The sequence below is a fragment of the Microchirus variegatus genome (genome assembly GCF_963457635.1).
Source record: "Microchirus variegatus genome assembly, chromosome: 3".
In the NCBI taxonomy this organism is placed as follows: Eukaryota; Metazoa; Chordata; class Actinopteri; order Pleuronectiformes; family Soleidae; genus Microchirus; species Microchirus variegatus.
The window spans coordinates 8,486,661-8,507,531 of NC_139804.1; the positions used below are offsets into that span (position 1 = coordinate 8,486,661).

Below are 20,871 nucleotides of genomic sequence, written 5' to 3' on the forward strand. Positions count from 1 at the left end.
AGGTCTGATAGTTTTGCTTGACAGAACATGCATACAATTAAAGCCAAGAATAGTAATTATAATAATATCACCAAAGCATCAACACAATCTTTTTGTGTTTTTTGAACAGTAGAATTTATGTCTGAAACGTCTCTGTGTGTTTGCAGTTGTGTCTTGTTTGTGTCTTTTATTTATATATATATATATATATATATATATATATATATATATATATATATACACACACACACACATTGGATTTCCATACCCTCTCCATCACCAAACAACACTTAGTATTGTGTGTTTTGTTTGTCTTTCGACAGAATGGTTGATCCCAGCCATCCAGTGCTGCACCTCCTCTCTGGTGGGAATGTTAGCATGGCAGGAGTTGGTGTCAAAGTAGAACAGGAGGAGTTCGGCGAGGGAGGCGGAGTCATTGCAACCAACACTGATCCTCCTAAAACATCTCCTTCACGTGACTGGGCAGGAAATCAGCCAGTGGAAGCTCGACAACTGACGCCACCACTGTCCCGCTCCCCTTCTGTAAGAACATCAAAGGCTAATGCCGGGTTCTGACCAAAGGTTTGGGTCTGATGCTTTGTCAGTTAAGGTTGTCTTTTCTGTGTCCTGACAGGAGGGCTCCCCGGGTAAGGACCTGACACACAGGCAGAGCCCCATGGGACTAAAGAAGATCAGGACACATGACCAACCACAGGGACAGTCCAGCTTCAAAGAAGGTCTGTCTGTGATCTTAACAAACTTCACTCTCAGAACTAGTGTAGACAAAGCTGCCGTGTAATCACTTTGGTACCAACTAGTGATGGCTGGATACTGATACCACTATCTCATACTTCTGATATGGTCGTTTTACACCATTTAAACCATCAAGCTGTTAACAACACATCTGTGCTTATGCATTTATCACCTACAGCCATTTCAAGCTATTCCAAACACATCATTCTCCAACTATGCAATAAAAAGCATTTTGTAACAGATTTTACATTTTTGTATCGGACCAATAGTACGGTGGCCCTGAGGGGCAAAACACAAAATCAAATCACAAAACACAACAATGGAGCATCCAGCATTTAATGTTCTTTCCTCTTGGCATGTGGCATACTTATCACAACCCTAATATTGAGGGAGAGTTAAGCAAAACATGCCTGACTCTCCCTAACTATAAACCTCAGATGAAATCAGTCGTATAGAACTGTTTGTTGCGCTATGCTCTCGGCTTGGATCCATGGGCAATGAGTATGTCTTTAAGAGATGTTTTATTGTTCTCTTGACAAATGACAAAACCAAAACAGGAGCTCAACCTAGAGCGGTCAAGGGGAGAGGGGAGCATATATAGGAGAGGTAACAAGGGCCAGGTGCAAACCATCAGGACATCACCACAGGTGCAGACACTCAGGGAAAATCAGACGAGACAAGGCCAATGTAGATGAAGTGCAGACAGACGGGAACCCCTACACCCACCAAAATAAAACAGGAAATGTGCAAAAACATGAAAACCAACCTAGGACACAAATACAAAACTTAACATAACTGACGATGCATGACAATGTTTAATTTTTTTTGGGAGAGAGAGATATGAATGAAAAAAAAAAAAAAAAAAAGGCTGCATTAGCTGAGTAGAAGCAAAAAGAACATTACATTAATGTAGTCAATTCTTGTCCAAATGCACAGTTACAGATCAAATGTTCTACTCAGTCAAATCGTATTGCTCTGTGTAAGCAGATGTGGCTCCAGGCATGGAAAGAGCATACTAAAGTGTTACTGTTGAATAAACACTGCCAAATCATTCCTCACTACAATGCAGTTAGGATATTAAATGCTATTCTTAACGTGTTTTCAGTGGGTGTTTCTATACTCGGGCCACAGAAGTAGGTCATACCTGCCAAGTTTTTTTTGTTTTTTTTCCAGACATTTATCAAGTTTAATATGTTAGTTAATTCAGTAAACCTGCAGCAACTTCAGTCACCTAAGAAGCGCCCACATTTTGGTTGCTTAGCAGAAACAGGTGCCACAGAAGCACAATGGTTCCAAATAGACGCTGCTTTTGAACGGCCCTTTTTCAACTCATTTTCAAGGTCAAATGCAACCTGTAACATCAGCAGACTGAGACCAGTATACACCAGTATCAGCTGCTCCCCCTTTTTGCCACCTTCATATGAAGTACATTTTCTCATCAGTATTGTAATCTAACAAAAGTACAAATACTTTGTTACTGTACTTAAGTACAACATTCACGTAGTATCTGTACTTTACTTTGTTATTTATATTTCTAGCAGCTTGTACTTTTAGCTATCTTTTTTACTTGTTACTACCAAATAAAATCAAAGGAGAAGAGTTAGTATTATGGTCTGTATTTATATAGAGCACCAGGGATAAAAACACCCACAGCCACTTGACATTTGGTTTAATGTGACATTGCAATGAATGAAATGATATAAAAACTGGTTGACGATTCATAGTTATTACACAGAAACGATCACAGCTGTTTCATGTTAACAAGTCCCTGCGTTATAGATGATATGACTCGCATTAGCTTCAAACTACATATTGTGTGGGGGGTAAAAAGGATGAGTTGTAACTTTGCAGTATGGTAATTACACTTTAATTGTGATTATAGCGATTCTCACGACCAAGCTATCCAGGAGATTACATTGGAAATAACATTGGAAATAACATAGTAACAAAGGTAACAGATAGGGCTTTACTGAATGATTGGAATGCTGAGCTATTTGATGATGAACTAAACTACAATGTCAAATTTACCTTTTACTCTTTTGACTGTAATAAAATAAAGACATAACATAGAGAACTGGGCCAGAGGAAAAGAGAGGAGAGAAATGATGCACGCAAGGAGATGAAATCTCCAAATGAATGGCGGAGAAAACTCTGAGCCCATTGATATTAATGATAGGGTGCTGCACACTTGTTCACTGCAGGGAGCGCACGACTGTTTACTGAACGTCCTCTTCCCGTTTTAATAAGGCCACAGACGGAGCGATGGCTGTCCAGTAAAGGGGTGTACTAACTTTTGCCCGGGGAGCTCCGAGGAGCAACTGACGAATTGAAACACAGCTGCTCTCCCATGGCCGCCATGTTTGATGAATTCAAAAGTTGCTTGCCATGGCTTCTCTGTCATCATTGTGTTAAGTGTGCCTGTAAAAACCTGTTTGTGGTTGATTCTGTTTTTTCAAGGATTCTGTAGATTCACCAGAGTGAAATCAAATGGCTGGCAGACTCGGCTAGGTTCACCAAAGATACCTTCAGTATTCACATTTAAAACTCCACCTGTCTGCCTCTTTTCTAAACCTCTCACCCGGAGTCTTTCTCTCATGTACTGGAACAAAAAAAAAGGTCCATCCAGTTTGTGCACTGGCTTTCATGACTCCATAGCTTATGTGTTTAAGTGCACTACCCCCTGCTGCCATTCAGCATTAAACAAAGCAGTCGGCTGCAAATTGATGTGTAGAAGTGATGGTTTTCCAGCAAAGCGAGGATGTTGTTTGGTTCTTGAATGGTTTTCAGGGGGATTGAGGTGCTTTTTTTTTGCTTTTTACTTCTTTTTTGTGTTTTTTTTGTTGTCCGGTTTTGTTCAGTCCATCACATGTGGAGTAGAGTGCTGCTCCTGGCGCCACTCCTGAGACTCTCCGTGCCCTCCAGTCTTTCACCAGCCTCCACTCCTTGCCTCAGATTTTTCCATCTGAGGCGAACTCTCTTTACCAGCTGACCTCAAATTTGTTCGCCTGTCCAAATATTGATCCACTCAAACACTTAAAACTTCTCACAGACACACAAACAACCTCTGCTCTTCTGCACCTCAGATGTCTTCTTCAATAAATGTCATTACGGAGGCAGGGGAGAGGCTGATGTCAGATGGATTTTTATTTGACAGAATATACTTTTTCACGTCATCTAATGCAACCTGTTGTGTCCTGTTAATAGTAATGCCTACCATTGAGAAGCTGCTGAATACTGACTGGAAGGAGAAACTTCTGGATAAAAGCACAGTGGGGGCAGGACAACTCAAAGGTCAGCACTCAGCCTCCATCAACACCTTTATATAATATTTTTCAAACATGCCACAAACAGAATTTGCTTTATTTAAGAGCTGCTTTATTTATGAAGAATTATATAAATGGCATATGATTAGGTTGTTAATGAAGTCATTGACATTTGAGATTGAGATTATTATCTGTCAAATAAGGTGTTTTAACTAATCAGATAAAATTGGCAGTGGTGATTTGTTGCTTGCCAAATAGTGAGCCCATATGTTTCCTCCATCAGCTGCCAGTCACACCTGTCAGCTTCATTAGTTAATGAATAACTTATTTGAATTTAACCGCAAAGTAAAAAACAAGAGATTTGAGAATATCATCATCTGGAGGTTTGGGAAAGATTGATCAGCATTTCTGACATTTAATGGCCCAAACAACAAAGGCTGCCGCCAACCATTATTTTCATAATTGATTTACTTGTTGATTATTTTCTTGATTAATAGATTAGGAACATAATTTAAGTAATTAGTGTCAGACCTACTAAACTCATATACTGAATCAAATGTATAGTTTGGACTTTTTGAAGCTGGTGTGTACAAGGCTCTTATGTTTATTACCAGTTGCCATAAACAACAGAAATATGTTATGTTTATCATATGAATACACAAAATATTATATTGTATATATCAAAAAATATATATATATATTTTTTAATTTATTATTTTTAAAAGGTTTTGTTTTATTAATATTAATCTCAAATACATGCTGTCATGTCGCTCTGTATCAGTGAGTAACCATTAATAAACGGTGATATAGCTTAAAATTTAAGCCTTAAATAACACACAAGGTGACAATAGGCCCTCTTTCAGTTTGTTAATATTAGGCATTTTCCAGTTTCCCTTGTGGATTTGTTAGCAAGTCTTGCTACAGCTATGAACTTTAAAATATTAAAACAAATTTAAGATAATGGAGAATCATGTATTCATGTGTGGAAATAGGGCTGGGTGATATCATGATATAAATGTTATCATGATATGATTTTATAGAATTCGATATAGATATCTATCACAATATAAATCAAATCAATATTTCTGTAATGTAGATATAATATCCATTTATTGCCCAGTACTGTGTGAAAACTGATAAAAAACATTGATTGATAAGTGTCCATTATCCATAATTATTCATTAATAACCTAATCATGAATTACATTGTGAAAAAGAATGTGAGTTTACAGCCCAACAAAAGATTGCGAGTTTTTCAAAATTTATTTTAAATAAATTATTTTTTTTATAAATTTTTTACATTATCTGAACAAGACTAGTTAGCCAAACTGTTTAAAAAAGGGAAGTTGGCACAACTTAAAAGTGTGTCTAACAAAATAATATTAGTTGATTTTTTAAAAACTCGAGATCTTTAGTTGGGCTGGAAACTCAACAATTGATTGCATCAAGTTGCCTTGAAATTTTGAGTTTTCTCTTTTTTTTTAAAGTGTATTTATGTATCTTTTATACATATAGTGGGACCTGGCTGTGTGCAGTATCTATTGTCTAGTGTATTGACTGAGACGCACATTAAAATAACAAAGCTGCACATCTGACATTACATTAGGAACCCCTGAGTCTCTGGCAGAGAAGGAGCTGCAGTTGCTGATGATGATCAACCAGCTGAGTGGTCTCAGGGAGCAGCTCCTGGGAGCCCACTCTGAGCAGAGGAACATGGCCGCGCTGCTGCTGGAGAAGCAGCAGCAGCAGATGGAACTGGCTCGGCAGCAGCAAGAACAGGTACCACTCACAATCCAGACATCCGGACATGCAAACAACACACAAGTAAGCTTGTGTCCACAGCCAGGAATGGGAGGAAATGGAGGAAGCGTTATGATTAGGGAAATTAGATGGATTCAGTCTGAGAACAAGCTCTGTTTGGGAGGTTTAATCTGAACAGAATAAACAAAAGGACACAGATGCATGGAGGTTTTTTACTTCATATCTGAATGAATGTTAACAAATTAGGTTGTCATTAGAGTAGAAAGATTTGATCATTTGTTTTGTGTCTTTTTAATACTTACAAATACTCAGTAACTGATTGACTTTTTATAATCAAATAAATAATGGAATACTTGAATACTCATGCCTATCCATAGACTGGCCAACTATTGTTTCCTTTCACCCCAACCGGTTGAGGCAGATGGCTGCACATCTTTGAGTCTGATTCTGTCAAAAGAGAGTTTTTTTTCTCTCAACTGATGTCCAGTGTTTACTCATTGTGTGAATTGTTGGGTTTCTCTGCTCTGCATGATGTTGTCTATGTACAGTGCCTTGATATAATGTATGTTATGATTTGAAATGTAATTTAATTTAATTTAATTTAATTTAATTTAATTTAATTTAATTTAATTTAATTTAATTTAATTTAATTTAATTTAATTAATAAGAAAATGGTGATCCCTAATAAAATACCCAGTCAAATGAGGAGGTATTACTGTTTGTTATGCAGAAGCAAGGCTCAAAGACCCAAAACTACATGTACAACAAAATCTTAATAGTGTTGAGTTCAGTCAGAATGTTCACACCCACAACTAAATAGATGAGCGCCGGCCTTTTGGTGTATGCAAAGTGATGACATCATATACAATGTTACAGGAAAAATGCAAAATTTAGGCACCGGGCAATGCCAAAGATACAAATGAGGCGACATAAATTGCACAAAAACGGGGTATCCGTGGGGTCTTAAAAAGTCTTAATCAAATAATTTGAATTTAAGGCCTAAAAATGTCTAAACTTCATTTCATAAAAGGTCCTAAATACAACTTTGAAAGGTCTTGAAAATCTATTAACATTACCTTTATTTAAAACATGCATAAACTTCAGTCTTGCGTTGAAATGTTTTTATTTTTGAGTTTGTGATAACATAACTACAACACAGAACTAAACTAGGCCACCTGTGCTGCCCGGTGAGAATTTATCGAGCACCACTAGCTAGTGTGCTGTGCGCGCCGCGCGGTGTGTTACAGCTAAGCATTGCAGCGGAGAAAACATAATGAAAGCCCACAGCTAAGCCAAACGATTTATGGCTCCAATTTTCCTTCATGTCTATTGTACTTTTTTGCCAGTATGGATTTGAAATGGATCTTAAATTTTATTCATTATGGTCTTGAAAAGTCTTAAATTTGACTTGTTGAACCCTGCAGAGACCCTGTAAAAAACATACTAAATATGTCAGTCATGACTGATATGACATGGAAGTATGTTATAATGTACTATAGCAGATACTAAGCAGTGATTCCCAAACACTGGGTAGGGACCCACAAATGAAATGAATCATTTGGAATAGCTTAGTGAGGCTGGGATCATGGTCACTCAGTCAGTGGTGGTTGCTCATTTTCAGGCTCAGTTATTTATGCATAAATATATTTATACTGTTAGTAATGACATTTAAGTACAACAGTGCATATTTGACCATTCATTTTCTGACATTTTAGAGGAGGCAGAGCATCCCTTGCTGTGTACCATTGGAATTCACAATGTTTGTGAAAACAAAACATGTCTTGTGTCACAGATTGCCAAACAGCAGCAGCAGCTGATCCAGCAGCAGCACAAGATCAACTTGCTCCAGCAGCAGATACAGGTCAGCTCCTCTTACATGCACACATACACACACACACACACACACACACACAGCACGGATGACGCTAGAACTCATATGTAAAGTGCAATTGTCCTGCTTTGTCCCAGCAGGTGAACATGCCCTACGTTATGATCCCGGCCTTCCACCACAGCACACAGCCTCTCCCCGTCACTTCTGACCCCCAGATGACCCTGCCACTGCAACCAATCCCCTGCAAGCCAGGTCAGTCATCAAGTTAGCAGAGACGTTTCACCGTCCCTGGTCAGATTTTCATCCAAATAACTGAAAATACAATAACTATTACATTATTACATTAAATCAAACATAGCAACATCATAAGCACTTATTATGAAGCAAGTCCATAGAGAACATCAGTGATTGCGGGGACACAGGAGCTGCTGGTTGACTGCTGCCCCGTGTGATCACTGAGGTAAATATGAACAAATTATTTCAAACACTGAAGTGACAAAATAAGGCAATAATGGAGGCAGCAGTGGATCAACAACTGTCAAATGTGTGGTCTTTGGTGTGGGAGAGTGAGTGCTGTCACGTATTCTTCACACATCACAGATTTAAGCAGGAGTAGATTTCATCAGCTGAGCTCTCTGTGCAGTGGCAATAAACTGTTTTTCAGCCTTGTGTTGAGTATAAGCACGTATCTGTGTCTGGTTCTTGCCAAAGGGGGCGCTCACAGCGTAGTCAGCACTGACTGAGTTTATACAATACACTTATAGTTGGTTCTATAACTGAATTAAACATAAATTAAAAATCTCACTGTCGAATGATGCATATACAGTGATACACTGGGATCTAGTGCTGGTGCCGTCACTTTACGGGTAACACAATCCCCATGCATTGTGGGAAATGTAGTTTATGGTCAACACACACCTTAAAGCAGCATAGACCTATTTTTACACAGCTTTTTAAGACCAAATAATCACTCGCGGTAAATTAGTTCATTTACTTATTTTGTGTAGGTGTGTAGGCTGAATACGTCGCACAAGTAAGCGAGTTTTGCGAGTTTTGCAGAGATCTCTCTTTTCTGAGAGAGATCTCTGCAGCGGCTCTCGTAATTCAAAAACTCTGGCCAGCGCTCTCCTTTCGGGATGTGTCAAGAGTGAGTCATAGACGAATGTAATGGAGGGAGTCCAGTCATTTTTCAAAATAAAACATTGTTCAGACCCCGATAATAAATAAAACGCAAATAATGTAATGTAAAGTTATTTATCCTTTCTGTGCGGTCCGGTACCAAACGACCCACAGACTGGGATTGGTCCGCGTGTACCGCTGGTTTAGGGGAAGGATACAGAAAGCTATCTCAGAGATTTAACCTGTCAGTTTCAACTGTCACCACTGTGATCTATCGCACTATCACCACTGTGATCTGTTACTGTGATCTATATCTCTGTAACTGTGATTTCGCTCTCTGTTTTTGTGATCTATCTATCTGTCACTGTGATCTATCACTGTGATCTATCTCTCTGTTTATGTGATCTATCTATCTGTCACTGTGATCTATCACTGTGATCTATCGATCTGTCACTGTGATCTCGCTCTCTGTTTTTGTGATCTATCTATCTGTCACTGTGATGTATCTCTCTGTTTCTGTGATCTATCTTTCTGTCACTGTGATCTTGCTCTCTGTCACTGTGATCTATCTCTCTGTTTCTGTGATCTATCTGTCACTGTGATCTATCTATTTGTCACTGTGATCTATCTATCTGTCACTGTGATCTATCTGTGATCTATCTATGTGTCACTGTGATCTGTCACTGTGATCTAGCTATCTGTTTCTGTGAGCTATCTCTCTGTCACTGTGATCTATCTCTGTCACTGTGATCTATCTATCTACTACTGTGATCTGTCTATATGTCACTCTAATCTTTTATTATAATCTGCAACTGCGATCTAGCTCTCTGTTTCTGTGATCTATATATCTGTCAGTGTGATCTGTCAGTGTGATCTATATATCTGTCACTGTGATCTGTTATTGTGATCTGTAACTGTGATCTAGCTCTCTGTTTCTGTGATCTGTCACTGTGATCTATCTATCCATCACTGTGATCTATCGCTCTGTCACTGTGATCTGTCAATGTGATCTCTCTCTCTGTCACTGTGATCTATCTATCTGCTACTGTGATCTGTCTGTGTCACTGATCTTTTATTATGATCTGCAACTGTGATCTAGCTCTCTGTTTCTGTGATCTATATATCTGTCACTGTGATCTGTCACTGTGATCTATCTATCCATCACTGTGATCTATCTCTCTGTCACTGGGATCTATCGATTTGTCACTGTGATCTGTCACTGTGATCTGTCACTGTGATCTGTCACTGTGATCTGTCACTGTGATCTGTCACTGTGATCTATCTCTGATCTATCTCTCTGTCACTGTGATCTATCACTGTTTGCAGTTTCTCAGTGCAGAACAAAATAAAGGTCCTCACTTTGTCCAACATCTGCGCAGGTTTTCAAGAAGTTCTGGTAGATCTTCACCGTCAAGTGCTTTTCAGCAGAAACATCACTTCAGCTCAAGGCCTGTTTAATAGAAAAATGAAAAGGCATCAGTGAGATACAAATGTAGCCTTCAGCTGAACAATGTGGTTGACAGTACCTTTCATACACTTGTGCTTGTACAGTTAGCCGGCTGTAGATGGCATAGCACAGACAGCCTCGCCTTTGTTCACTCTTGCTTTCGTCTTAAAAGCTGTGCTCCGAGCAACGTTTTCAAAACAAAGTGGCACAGAGTAAGTCTTGTTGGGGTGTCGTTGGTGGAATTCATGGCTCACCATTTATTTTCTTTATATGAAGAAATGTGTGCAGCTATGTGTGACTAACCATTATTTGAATAATCAATTAATCTGGCAATTATTTTCTCCATCAACTGATCAATTGGTTTGGTCCATAAAATGTCAGAAAATGCCCATAAGTGTTTCCCAAACCTGGACATGTTGATGTTAATTAGAGATGCATGATTTTTTGTTTGCGATATCAAAAAAATAAGTCTGATAGGATAATGTTAAACTATGAAGCTGCTAAAAAAAACATTTGTGCTGATGCATTTCAAGCCATTTCAAAGACATAATTCTCCAAATCTGTAAAAAATATTCTTCTCACATAAAGAAGAAATATGTTGCAGATTTTCACTGTCCATAGTGAAGCATGTAATGTGTATGTACTGTATATAGGTGTATCAGATTTTATATTTTTATCTGTCTGATATCCAACCCATTGATTTTGAATGTGATGTGTTTGTCTAATTTTTAATCAGGATAGCTGTGGATTAATCACGATTAATCACGATTAATTACCATTCGTAAATATGCCAGAAAAAAATCTATAAAACTAAAGTTATATAGTTTTCTTGGGGGAACTAAACCCACAGCAGGAGAAGCACTGCTTCTACTAGTTAGCGTTAGCGTCAGCTAGCATTCTGACGCTAATGTTAGCTGCTGTCTGTGTCCCCGTTAGTTAGACAATGACTGTGAATGTTATGATTATATCATTATCTGCGCCAGTAGCGCCACTTACAACTGTGTGTCTTTCTTTCTTTTTTCTTCCTCCTCTCTTTTTTATTCCTCTTTTAACGACCTGATTGATAACTCCTCTTCATTTTCCTTCAGCTTCACACAGGTTAGCGTGAGGTGACGTGGGGCCCCTTTAGGGGGTTTCCGACCGAGATGTCATTGCAAATCAACCCTTGTTGTTTAAGGGGGACGGGGATGCAGCTGCTCATTGATGCATTAAGGTCCGAGTGTCGGGTTCCCCCTATCGGCTCGGGGCCCAGAGCATTTGCCTGTCTTGCCTGTTCATAAACGGCACGTCTACTCGTAGCGCGATGAAAGTGAGAAAGTGCGTTAAAAAAAATGTACGCGTTAATTACACAAAATAATCCTCCTGCGTTAACATGTTAATTTTGACAGCACTAGTTTTAATAACTAAAATAAAACACTCAAACGGATAGTTGATTAATTTAAAAATCGATTAATTATCAATCAATCATTGCAGCCAGACACCATATTATTGGCACGATATCTGTATTGGCCGACATTGGCTTTAAAATGTATTATCAGATACATTCTATGTGTAATATTATAGATCAGTAGTTGGTGATTCAGGCAGAAGTAGACAATGTGCTGGCTTCATATGAGATGAGGTTACACCTCTGATGAGTACACCATCATCTTTGCTTCACTGTTTCTGCAGCTTTGGCCCCATGCTCTTGCATCACATCTCTCTGATAAAGTTCCACGTCTGTGTAATCTGGTTCATAAAGATATCCAATTTGATCTTCTTCATCGGTTTCATAGTCAGACATGTTGTTTGTTAAATTTCCTTCACATACGCTGATTAAATCAGGTAAAACGCCACGACCTGTGACTTGCCTGATGTAGTGATACAGGCCTGAAAAAAGTGTCAAATTGATATGGTGATATCATATTGGTGATATGATATTGAGTGGTTGTAATGTTCAAAGAACTTCTGCTGGCCGACAAGTTTTTATTTTCATTGCAAGGAAAAGGTCAATCTTCACAGGAGTGATCCTTGCTGGAGGAAAAAACCAGAGCAAGTGAGCACTCCACATTTATACCTGAGCAGCTCCCCTTTCACATTCCTCCAATAGACAAAGACTCTACCTTTTCTTTGTCCACTGTAGGCATCGGGGAGCCGGCTCCCTGCAGGTGCTGCAGGAAGGTGCAGGTTCAGGCTAGACACAATACACAATATACAATACACTATACACAAAGGACCTGGTATTCTGTGTTCGGCATGTATGGGTGATGGGCAGTTTTAGCTCTGAGTCAGAGAAACTTAATTTTACCATTACAATGTACAGTAACATATGCATCCTTGTTTGTGGTAGTTTTGTGACATTGACTCATGGATCAAACTCATGGTAACAATAATAATAACACAATTAGCCATAACAGAAACATAAAAATAATTATTTCAATTAAAAGCATAATTTAGGGCAGCTGTGGCTTTGGGTGGTGGTCTGATAAGGCACTGTATTGGCGCAAACACTCAGCATCATGGATATGAGCAAAAGGTATTTATTGTGCATCCCTTATTTATCAACTTAATATTGTCCTTTGGAGAATTTGTCCTGAAGTCTAGACTAAATGTGTCTCCTTTTAATTACTCAAGATTTATGACACAAAGATTAGTTTAGAATGAGCAAAGCAAACACATGTTTAACATTTGCACATTAAGGTCCAAAAGTTAACCCACAAAGCTTATATCTGAGCCACACTCTTAGAAATTAGGGTTCCGAAAGATTCCTTCGACAAGGGCTGAGGTTCTACCTGGAATCTTTGCTTCTGAAAAACCCTTTCATCGGGAAAGGGTTCTTGGTAACACTAATGGTTCCACTAATAACCATTTTGATCCAGGAACCCTTTAAAACCCCTTTCCTGAATAAAGGGCTTTATAAGGGTTCTTGGTAACACTTAGGGTTCCAGGTGGAAGCTTTATAAAAGGTTCTACCTTGAACCAAAAAGGGTTCTCCTGTGAGGACAATGGTTCTACTTAGCACTTTTATTTCTAAGAGTGTATTTGTAGAATTAAAGGGATAGTTCAGGGTTTTTTTCGTCTGACACGGATACTAAGGCTTTTATTAAGTGAAAAAGGCTGTAAATTTGTAAATTAACAAAAGGCTCACCTGATAAAACCTAAGCGTGTTTAAGTCTGCAACATCTTAGTAGTATGTATCTTGCTTTATCTCTCCATTAGACAGGCTTTTACAGATGGTAAGTGAAGTTTGTGTCGCTTTGTAAACCACCCACTCTCCATAAAGAAAATCAGTGATTTAACATCATAGCACACAGGAGTTGACGATCCACGGCTGCCTCCATCAGTAAATTCAACTGTGTTAATCTTTTTGACTTCTGTGTTTAAAATCCTTTATTCAGATTTCCCTCTTTGACACAAAGTGACCACACGAGGCAGCAGTAGACCAGGAGCTCCTGTGCTAAAATCACTGATTTTCTCTATATTGCCTTTGGTGTGGGAGAGTGAGTGGTTTGCAAACCAGTAAGTAGGATGTTTGGGGACCAGTGCCAATACCGAAATTAGGAACAATTTTCAGACAGTGTTGATATGAAACCCATGTGACAAATAATTAAGGTTCAATATTTTGATTAAACCATTTATTTTCTTAAAGGTATATATAAAACAGCCAGATTACATTTATATTCAAATGGAAACACAAATGTAAGAGCAGGTGACATTTATTTTCATAATTATCTCTCCTTTATTTGTCAATTCACTTTCTGTGATGTCTCAAATCTAAAATGCTGCCACCTTTGTTTGTGAAGAAAATTAGCTCAGCTTAGGTTACAGAACGGGTGAGTTACAGCCTGTCAGTCTGTGGATTTGGGTTGGGCAATAGGATTAATATACCATGAGGTGATTTCTACCATTATGCATTTCATTTTTATGGTATATAAAGGGTATATAAGCTGGATTTAATATATATATATATATATATACAGTGCTATGCAGAAGTCTTAGGCCACCATTAGATTTGTTGTTTTAGCAATGCTACAATGACAATAGAGGATAATATTTCACTTTACTGGAACACATCCAGAAAATATGTATGCAGTTTTTTGTTGTTTATAAGAATAAATAAAAAAAAAAACATGCGCAGCCTCCGGGCTGATGAGTGCAAATGTTCCTCCAGTATTTTCTGATAACTAACTGCATTCATATTTCCATCAATTCTGACCAAATGTCCTGTGCCTTTGTAGCTCACACATCCCCAAAACATCACGATCCACCACCGTGTTTCACAGCAGGAATGGTGCACCTTTCATCATAGGCCTTGTTGACTCCTCTCCAAATGTAGTGTTTATGGTTGTGGTCAAAAAGTTACATTTTGGTCTCATCACTCCAAATGACATTGTGCCAGAAGATTTGAGGCTTGTCTCTGTGCTGTTTGGTGTATTGTAAGTGGGATAATTTACAGAACCCCTCATTTTGCACTTCTAAATGAGAGTTTGAACACTGCTGATTGGCATTCTCAATTCCTTTGATATTTTATGATATCCCTTTCCTGAAGATGGTTACTTTAATAGCCATTCAAACCCGTGTGTGTCAAGTTGTGTGCATGTTATCAGACCAAATCACCAGGGTATGTAAACTTTTGATTCATTTGGGTAGTTTGTGTTGTGATTATGATTTTAAAAGAGTAAACACGGTTGTTTGTAGGGGTGTGACGATACACTTAGCTCACGAGACGAGACGAGACACGATATTGGGTTCACGAGAACGAGACGAGACGAGATTTTGAGAAAATTACAATGACAATATATCTGACTGTACCAACAGATTTATTTAAACAAGTTGCACATGCATTTTGAAATGTATAACTCTTTACATGCATGATGTAAGCAGGGTTTCCTCCCAGAAAACCGGCTAAGCCCGGTGGTATCTCTCGGGGCACACTTGCGGCCAACTGCGTTTTTTTGTAAAAAAAAAAAAAATGTAATTAAAAGTTCACTGGAAATGTTTAATTATGACTATTATGTGTTATTGTAAGACATTTATTAACAATACTTAAACACCAACTATAGTCTTGCAAAAAGACACTCTTGAAATTAAATAAATAATATACATTTTTTTCACTTAAGTTAAATATTAATTAAGTAATCGGCCAGTGAATCTTAAAACAAGCCATGCAATGGTTACATTTAAAAGTAAAATAAAGCAACATAAACATAAAAGTGGTAGTGCCCCCTCATCTGCCTCATCTGGTGCAGACAAACGGCCCTTTTATTTCTGCGCACCGCCCCTGCACTGTTCACTTCTCCCTCTCCTGCGCCGTTCCTCGCTCTGCGCTCCTGTGTCTCCAAGCGGTCTCTTCCAAAGCAGACTGGATAATTTCTCTACGTGTTTTATCCCCACATAAGAATAATGATCTTTATGACGAGGATGGAGTACAGTCACGATAAAGTGCAGGTGATCCGAGTGAAACGTGACAGACTCTGAAGAGCAGAGCGCCCTTTTCATCGTTTTCACTCCGTGGTCTTTGTGAAAGAAGACGCTTTAAAGCTGTAATTAAGGGAATAACAGATGCATCAGATGAGCTGATGTCTTAAGTTAACTGCTCAAAGAGAGAGAATGTTCTCTGCTGTGAAATGAATGTCGCGGGGAGTTCATAATCTGTGCTGCACGCAGCCAAGTTTCACTTTTTCGCAGAGACTTTCCAGCGTTTAACAGGTGCGTGTTTCGACCGCCGAATTATCGCTGAATCCCTAAATATAACATCTTTATTGACAAGAATGATGTAACTGTAATAATGACGGACTTGAAGTGTGACTTGGGTTTCAATCGGCACATGGACAAGCGTGCGCTGCGCTGATTACATGCGCTCTTGTTCCCCGAGGTGTATAAAAAAAATCTATTTTAAATAAATAAACAAGCAATGCTGGCGACCTGCCAGGCTTATAATACACTGGGGGAAACCCTGATGTAAGGATGAGCTTTTAATAAACTTCTCATTCCACAAATTGAAACAAAAATTCTTCTTTTCCTTCTCCTTCTTTAGGTCACAAATCTCGCGGGACAGTTTTTTACCGCGACGAGAAATATCGTCAAGTTTAATCTCGCGAGATCTCGTGGCACGAGATCTCGTCACACCCCTAGTTGTTTGACAATAAATGGCTTCAGCCAACCACTAACCATGAGTGAAAGAAAAGTTTTGTGTTATCATTCATATTCTCTGACAAATGGTTAAGAAATCATAAATTCTCTCAGGGTATGTAAACTTATATGAGCACAACTGTATGTGTGTGTGTGTCTGTCTGCCATAGTTTTGATGTCCTTTAGCTTCTGTATTAAACATGCACAGAGAGGGACCAGTGTTTTACAGAAAATGTTTCATCCTCCACAGCAGTGGACTATCCCATGCAGCTGCTCCCAAACCCTCATCCTACCCCCGTCAAGAGGAGCAGCGGTTCCTTCCGACAGGTATGGTCTCACTATAGTGTACTGTGTAGACCATGTAGATTACAAAATAATTCTGAATATTTATTAATATATTTATATTTATATTTATTTAATATATATATATTTTTTACAAGTTAATTAATGTGCAAACATGTCTCCAGTTACAGTTATAATTTATAACATATACTATATACATATAATATATACTACACCTGTAAATTTATACTTCTGCTATAGGCCTACAGATTTGGAGCACTACTGTATCTCACTGTAAGGCTATACACTTATATTCCATACTATTTATACTGTAGCTCACTATATTTTTACCATGCCATCTCAATATGTTTTAAGTGTATCTGAATTTTCATCCTTTCACTGCTGTAAAAAAAAAAAGGAGTTGGAAACTACTAGATTATGTCACTTGATTCCAGCCTTTGAAAATGCTTGCAGGTGACATCACAAAGCCATGAATATTACATTACATTACATGTCATTTAGCAGACGCTTCCATCCAAAGCGACTTACAATTGAGTACAACCAGCCAGGGGTGGAGTTGGGGTGAATTCCAATTCCTTGCTTAACCCTCAATCTCACAAATGCGTGCTCCCGCTGTCCAGATTCTCAGAAAAATTAAGTTGAGGGGCAAGTTTAAGGGCTGTATCGCCCTCAATATTGAGATTTTACGCGACCACCATTGGGAGCAAGGGCTACCCAGAATGCATTGCGTGTTTTCACATAAGAGAGATGGCGTGCAGAGAAGAGAGTGCAATACAAATTAAGTATTTTCTTTGTTAATAGAGATATAAAAATGATGAAAACCATTGTATTATCTTAGTTTAGGCCCATATTATGGATTACTGACGTCATTGTTGCGTAACATTTATTATTATTTTACGATCTTTTGTCAATAGCCAGCCGGTGCGCACACGCAACTGTTTGCTATCGTTTACCCTTCAATAAGCCGTGGTGTGTGGTAACTGTCAGCTGAATTTGTCCGTGGTTGTGGTATTTGTATGAGTATCATCTTATAACTAACTGACAACTTAATAACTTGACTGAAATAAAATAATAAATAAATAATTGTGACGTAAATGTGTTCTTCTTCTTCATTTTTGGAGTTGACAGACTGGACGCAGCTTTCGGGTTATTCTGCCCCCTACAATCTGAAGACGTATCTGCATTTAAGGGGTGTCCCATTTCTAAGTGACCAAATAACCCTCAACACTTGGTTTTGACGGACAGTTAAGATTAAGGGTTGCGCTTGAGGGTTAAGATTAAGGGTTAAGATAGGAATTGGAATTGGCCCTTGAACTTGTGACCATGATGTCTCCTGCACATGGGAGTAGTGGTCTTAACCACTGAGCTACTCCGCCCCATATATAGACACAATATGGCAAAAACATTGACACATTGTAGCATCTCTGATGTGTTTATACAGCTTGTGTATGCTATAAACTAAATGCAAATCTAATTGTACGAAACTCAAGTGCCAACACAAACATCACCTTTTTTTATGTATCCACCCTCTGCACAGTGAGACAGATTGATTGAGGATTATTGTATTACTTATTGTGTATTGTGAAGTCTTGTGTTTGTGTGTAGTGGATGGTGGTAAAGAAAAGCTCTCCAGATTAAACAGATAATAAACTGTCTTGGCATTTAGAGGCTGAGAAGCCTGTTTGACACACCACACCCTCTCTCTTATGTTTGGTGTGTGTGTGTGTGTGTGTGTGTGTGTGTGTGTGTGTGTGTGTGTGTGTGTGTGTGTGTGTGTGTGTGTGTGTGTGTGTGTGTGTGTGTGTGTGTGTGTGTGTGTGTGTGTGTGTGTGTGTGTGTGTGTGTGTGTGTGTGTGTGTGTGTGTGTGTGTGTGTGTGTGTGTGTGTGTGTGTGTGTGTGTGTGTGTGTGTGTGTGCAGCACGAACTGTTGGATTTGCAAGACTTTTTCACAAGCAGAAATGACAAGGTTTAGGAGATAGAGAGAGAAAAGGTGAACATGAAGACAAAAGAGCAGAAATACTACAAAGGCGTGACAGATGTGCTTCGACACGCCAAATCTGCAGCGGATAACCGGAATACACGCACACCCTCGCCTTTCGCAGCTACGCCCGAATGTGCGTAAATTGCCCCTCCCTTGCTAATCTGTTCTCACTGTGTGTGTTTAGGAAGCGAGTCAACCCTTGAACCTGACATCTAAGCCAAAGGGGCTGGAGCTGGGAAAAACACCCAGTCCACAGAGTCTGGAGCTGGGAACCCTGGCACTACAGGGAGCATACAGACCCAGAGATCTGCAGAGAGAAGTGCCCCACAGTCCACCACGATCTGCCCTCAGTGAGTTCCAACAACTGACTCTCCTGATAATGGAGATATATGTGGATATAAACTGCACACACAGGTTGTTTCTCTGGACTCATGAAAAGTTAGAGAGTGACAATACACTGTAAATACAATGTCAAATAAATGTAATCCACTGATTATGATCTGTATTAAATAGGGCTGTCAAAATTAACGCGTTAACGCAGGATGATTAATTTGTGGAATTAACGCGTTAATTTGAAAGAACCAAGGGTTCTTGGTAACACTAATGGTTCCGGTAAAAACATTTTGATCCAGAGAACCCTTTAAAACCCCTTTCATCAATAAAGGGTTTTAAAACCCAAGAACCAAAGGGTTCTTGGGTTCAGTCCTAACCCTCCAAAAGGACTGAAGCCAAAAAGGGTTCTCCTATGAGGACAAGCGGAAGAACCTTATGAGGTTCTACTGAGCACTTTTACTTGTAAGAGTGTACACAACCCATTGTAATTGAGAAACAGCACAATGAAAGCTGAACATAATAAAACACAGTTTACCTTTTAAAGTCACTGTGTGCAGCCTGTTCTTCAGGTCATTCATTTCATTATTGTGAGTGAATATTAAGCGTGTAGAACAGATACAAGTTACTAAAGGTCAAAGTCAAGCATTTAAGTAGTAGCTTTACACACTGTATGTATACACACTGCCGTTCAAAAGTTTGGTGTCACTTAGAACTGTCCTTACTTTTTAAGGAAAAGCACTTTTTTCAATGAATATAACATCAAATTAATCAGAAATACACGCTATATATTGTTGATGTTGTAAATGACTATTGTAGCTTCAATCGTCTGGTTTTTAATGGGATATGTACATAGGTGTATAGAGGCCCATTTCTCTCCAGTGTTCTAATGGTACATTTTGTATGATGAAAGGAAAAAATATTATTTTAAATAAAAATCATTCTTTCTAATCTTGTCAATATCTTGACTATATTTTCTATTCATTTTGCAACTCTTTTGATAAATAAGAGTGAGTTTTAATGGAAAACAAAAGCAAAAAAATGTATAGGTGACCCCAACGTTTGAACAGTAGTGTACATATATACATATCAATATACTGTATACAGGGCCTTTCTGCGTGGAGTTTGCATGTTCTCTGTGTGTGTGTTTTCTCCAGCTTCCTCACACCGTCCAAAAACTTGCAATATGGTGACAGAGGTGGAAAGTAACAAAATACATTTGCTCAAGTTACTGTATTGAATACTTTTTTGTGTATTTTGTATTTTTTAAGTCAATTTAAAATAAGTATTTTGTATTTTACTTGAGTATGTATCGACTCAAGTATTGTACTTACTTACTTTATAAATCCTATTCGTTACTGAGTAAAAATAAAAATTCAGCACAATGAAGACCTACAGGGGGAAAATATACACCAGAACCAGACGAATGATGATGTGATTAGCACCAGCACTGGCGCGTGAACATAGAGGGCGTGGCCAAAAGTTAGGTAATATCCTGTGTCGCGCCGGGCGTGAGCTCCAAAATGTTTTGGATTTCTGACCTCTTGTCATATTTCTACTACCCTCACACCCCACGCAAAGTAACTAAGTAACTTTTACTTAAAGTACATTTCAAATCAATCAATCTTTATTTGTATAGCCCACAGTTTACAAAACATAGTTTGTCTCACGGGACTTCACAGGGTTGGTAACATCCTCTGTCCTTAGACCTTCAACCAGGGTAAGGAAAAACTACCAGGGAAAAAACCCTTGTAACAGGGAAAAGGGTAGAAAAGTATTTCATCAAAGTATTGGTACTTTTACTTGAGTACATTATTTTAGTACTTTTTCCACCTCTGTATGGGGATTAGGTGAAGTGGTCACTCTAAGTTGACTGGAGGTGTGAGTGTGATAGTGAATGGTTGTTTGTCTATGTGTCACTGTGGTGATCTGTCCAGGGTGTACCCCGCCTATAGCCCTCTGTCAGCTGAGATTGGCACAGTGCCCCCCATGA

The 20,871-nt window shown here is 38.7% G+C and overlaps 1 protein-coding gene across 1 annotated transcript in view; it reads left to right on the plus strand.

Annotated features, from left to right (window-relative positions):
* Positions 1 to 303: 303 nt before the first annotated feature.
* The window catches only part of sox13 (SRY-box transcription factor 13), a gene marked incomplete at both ends in the record, with an annotated part of 36,111 nt that continues 15,543 nt past the window's right edge, over positions 304 to 20,871 (plus strand). Inside the window, 8 exons of the mRNA XM_083886611.1 lie at positions 304 to 522; positions 614 to 716; positions 3,937 to 4,023; positions 5,601 to 5,773; positions 7,548 to 7,616; positions 7,724 to 7,838; positions 16,514 to 16,590; positions 18,733 to 18,898. Coding sequence (XP_083742737.1) covers positions 304 to 522; positions 614 to 716; positions 3,937 to 4,023; positions 5,601 to 5,773; positions 7,548 to 7,616; positions 7,724 to 7,838; positions 16,514 to 16,590; positions 18,733 to 18,898 — 1,009 coding nt within the window. The remainder of the gene's footprint in view (positions 523 to 613; positions 717 to 3,936; positions 4,024 to 5,600; positions 5,774 to 7,547; positions 7,617 to 7,723; positions 7,839 to 16,513; positions 16,591 to 18,732; positions 18,899 to 20,871) is intronic.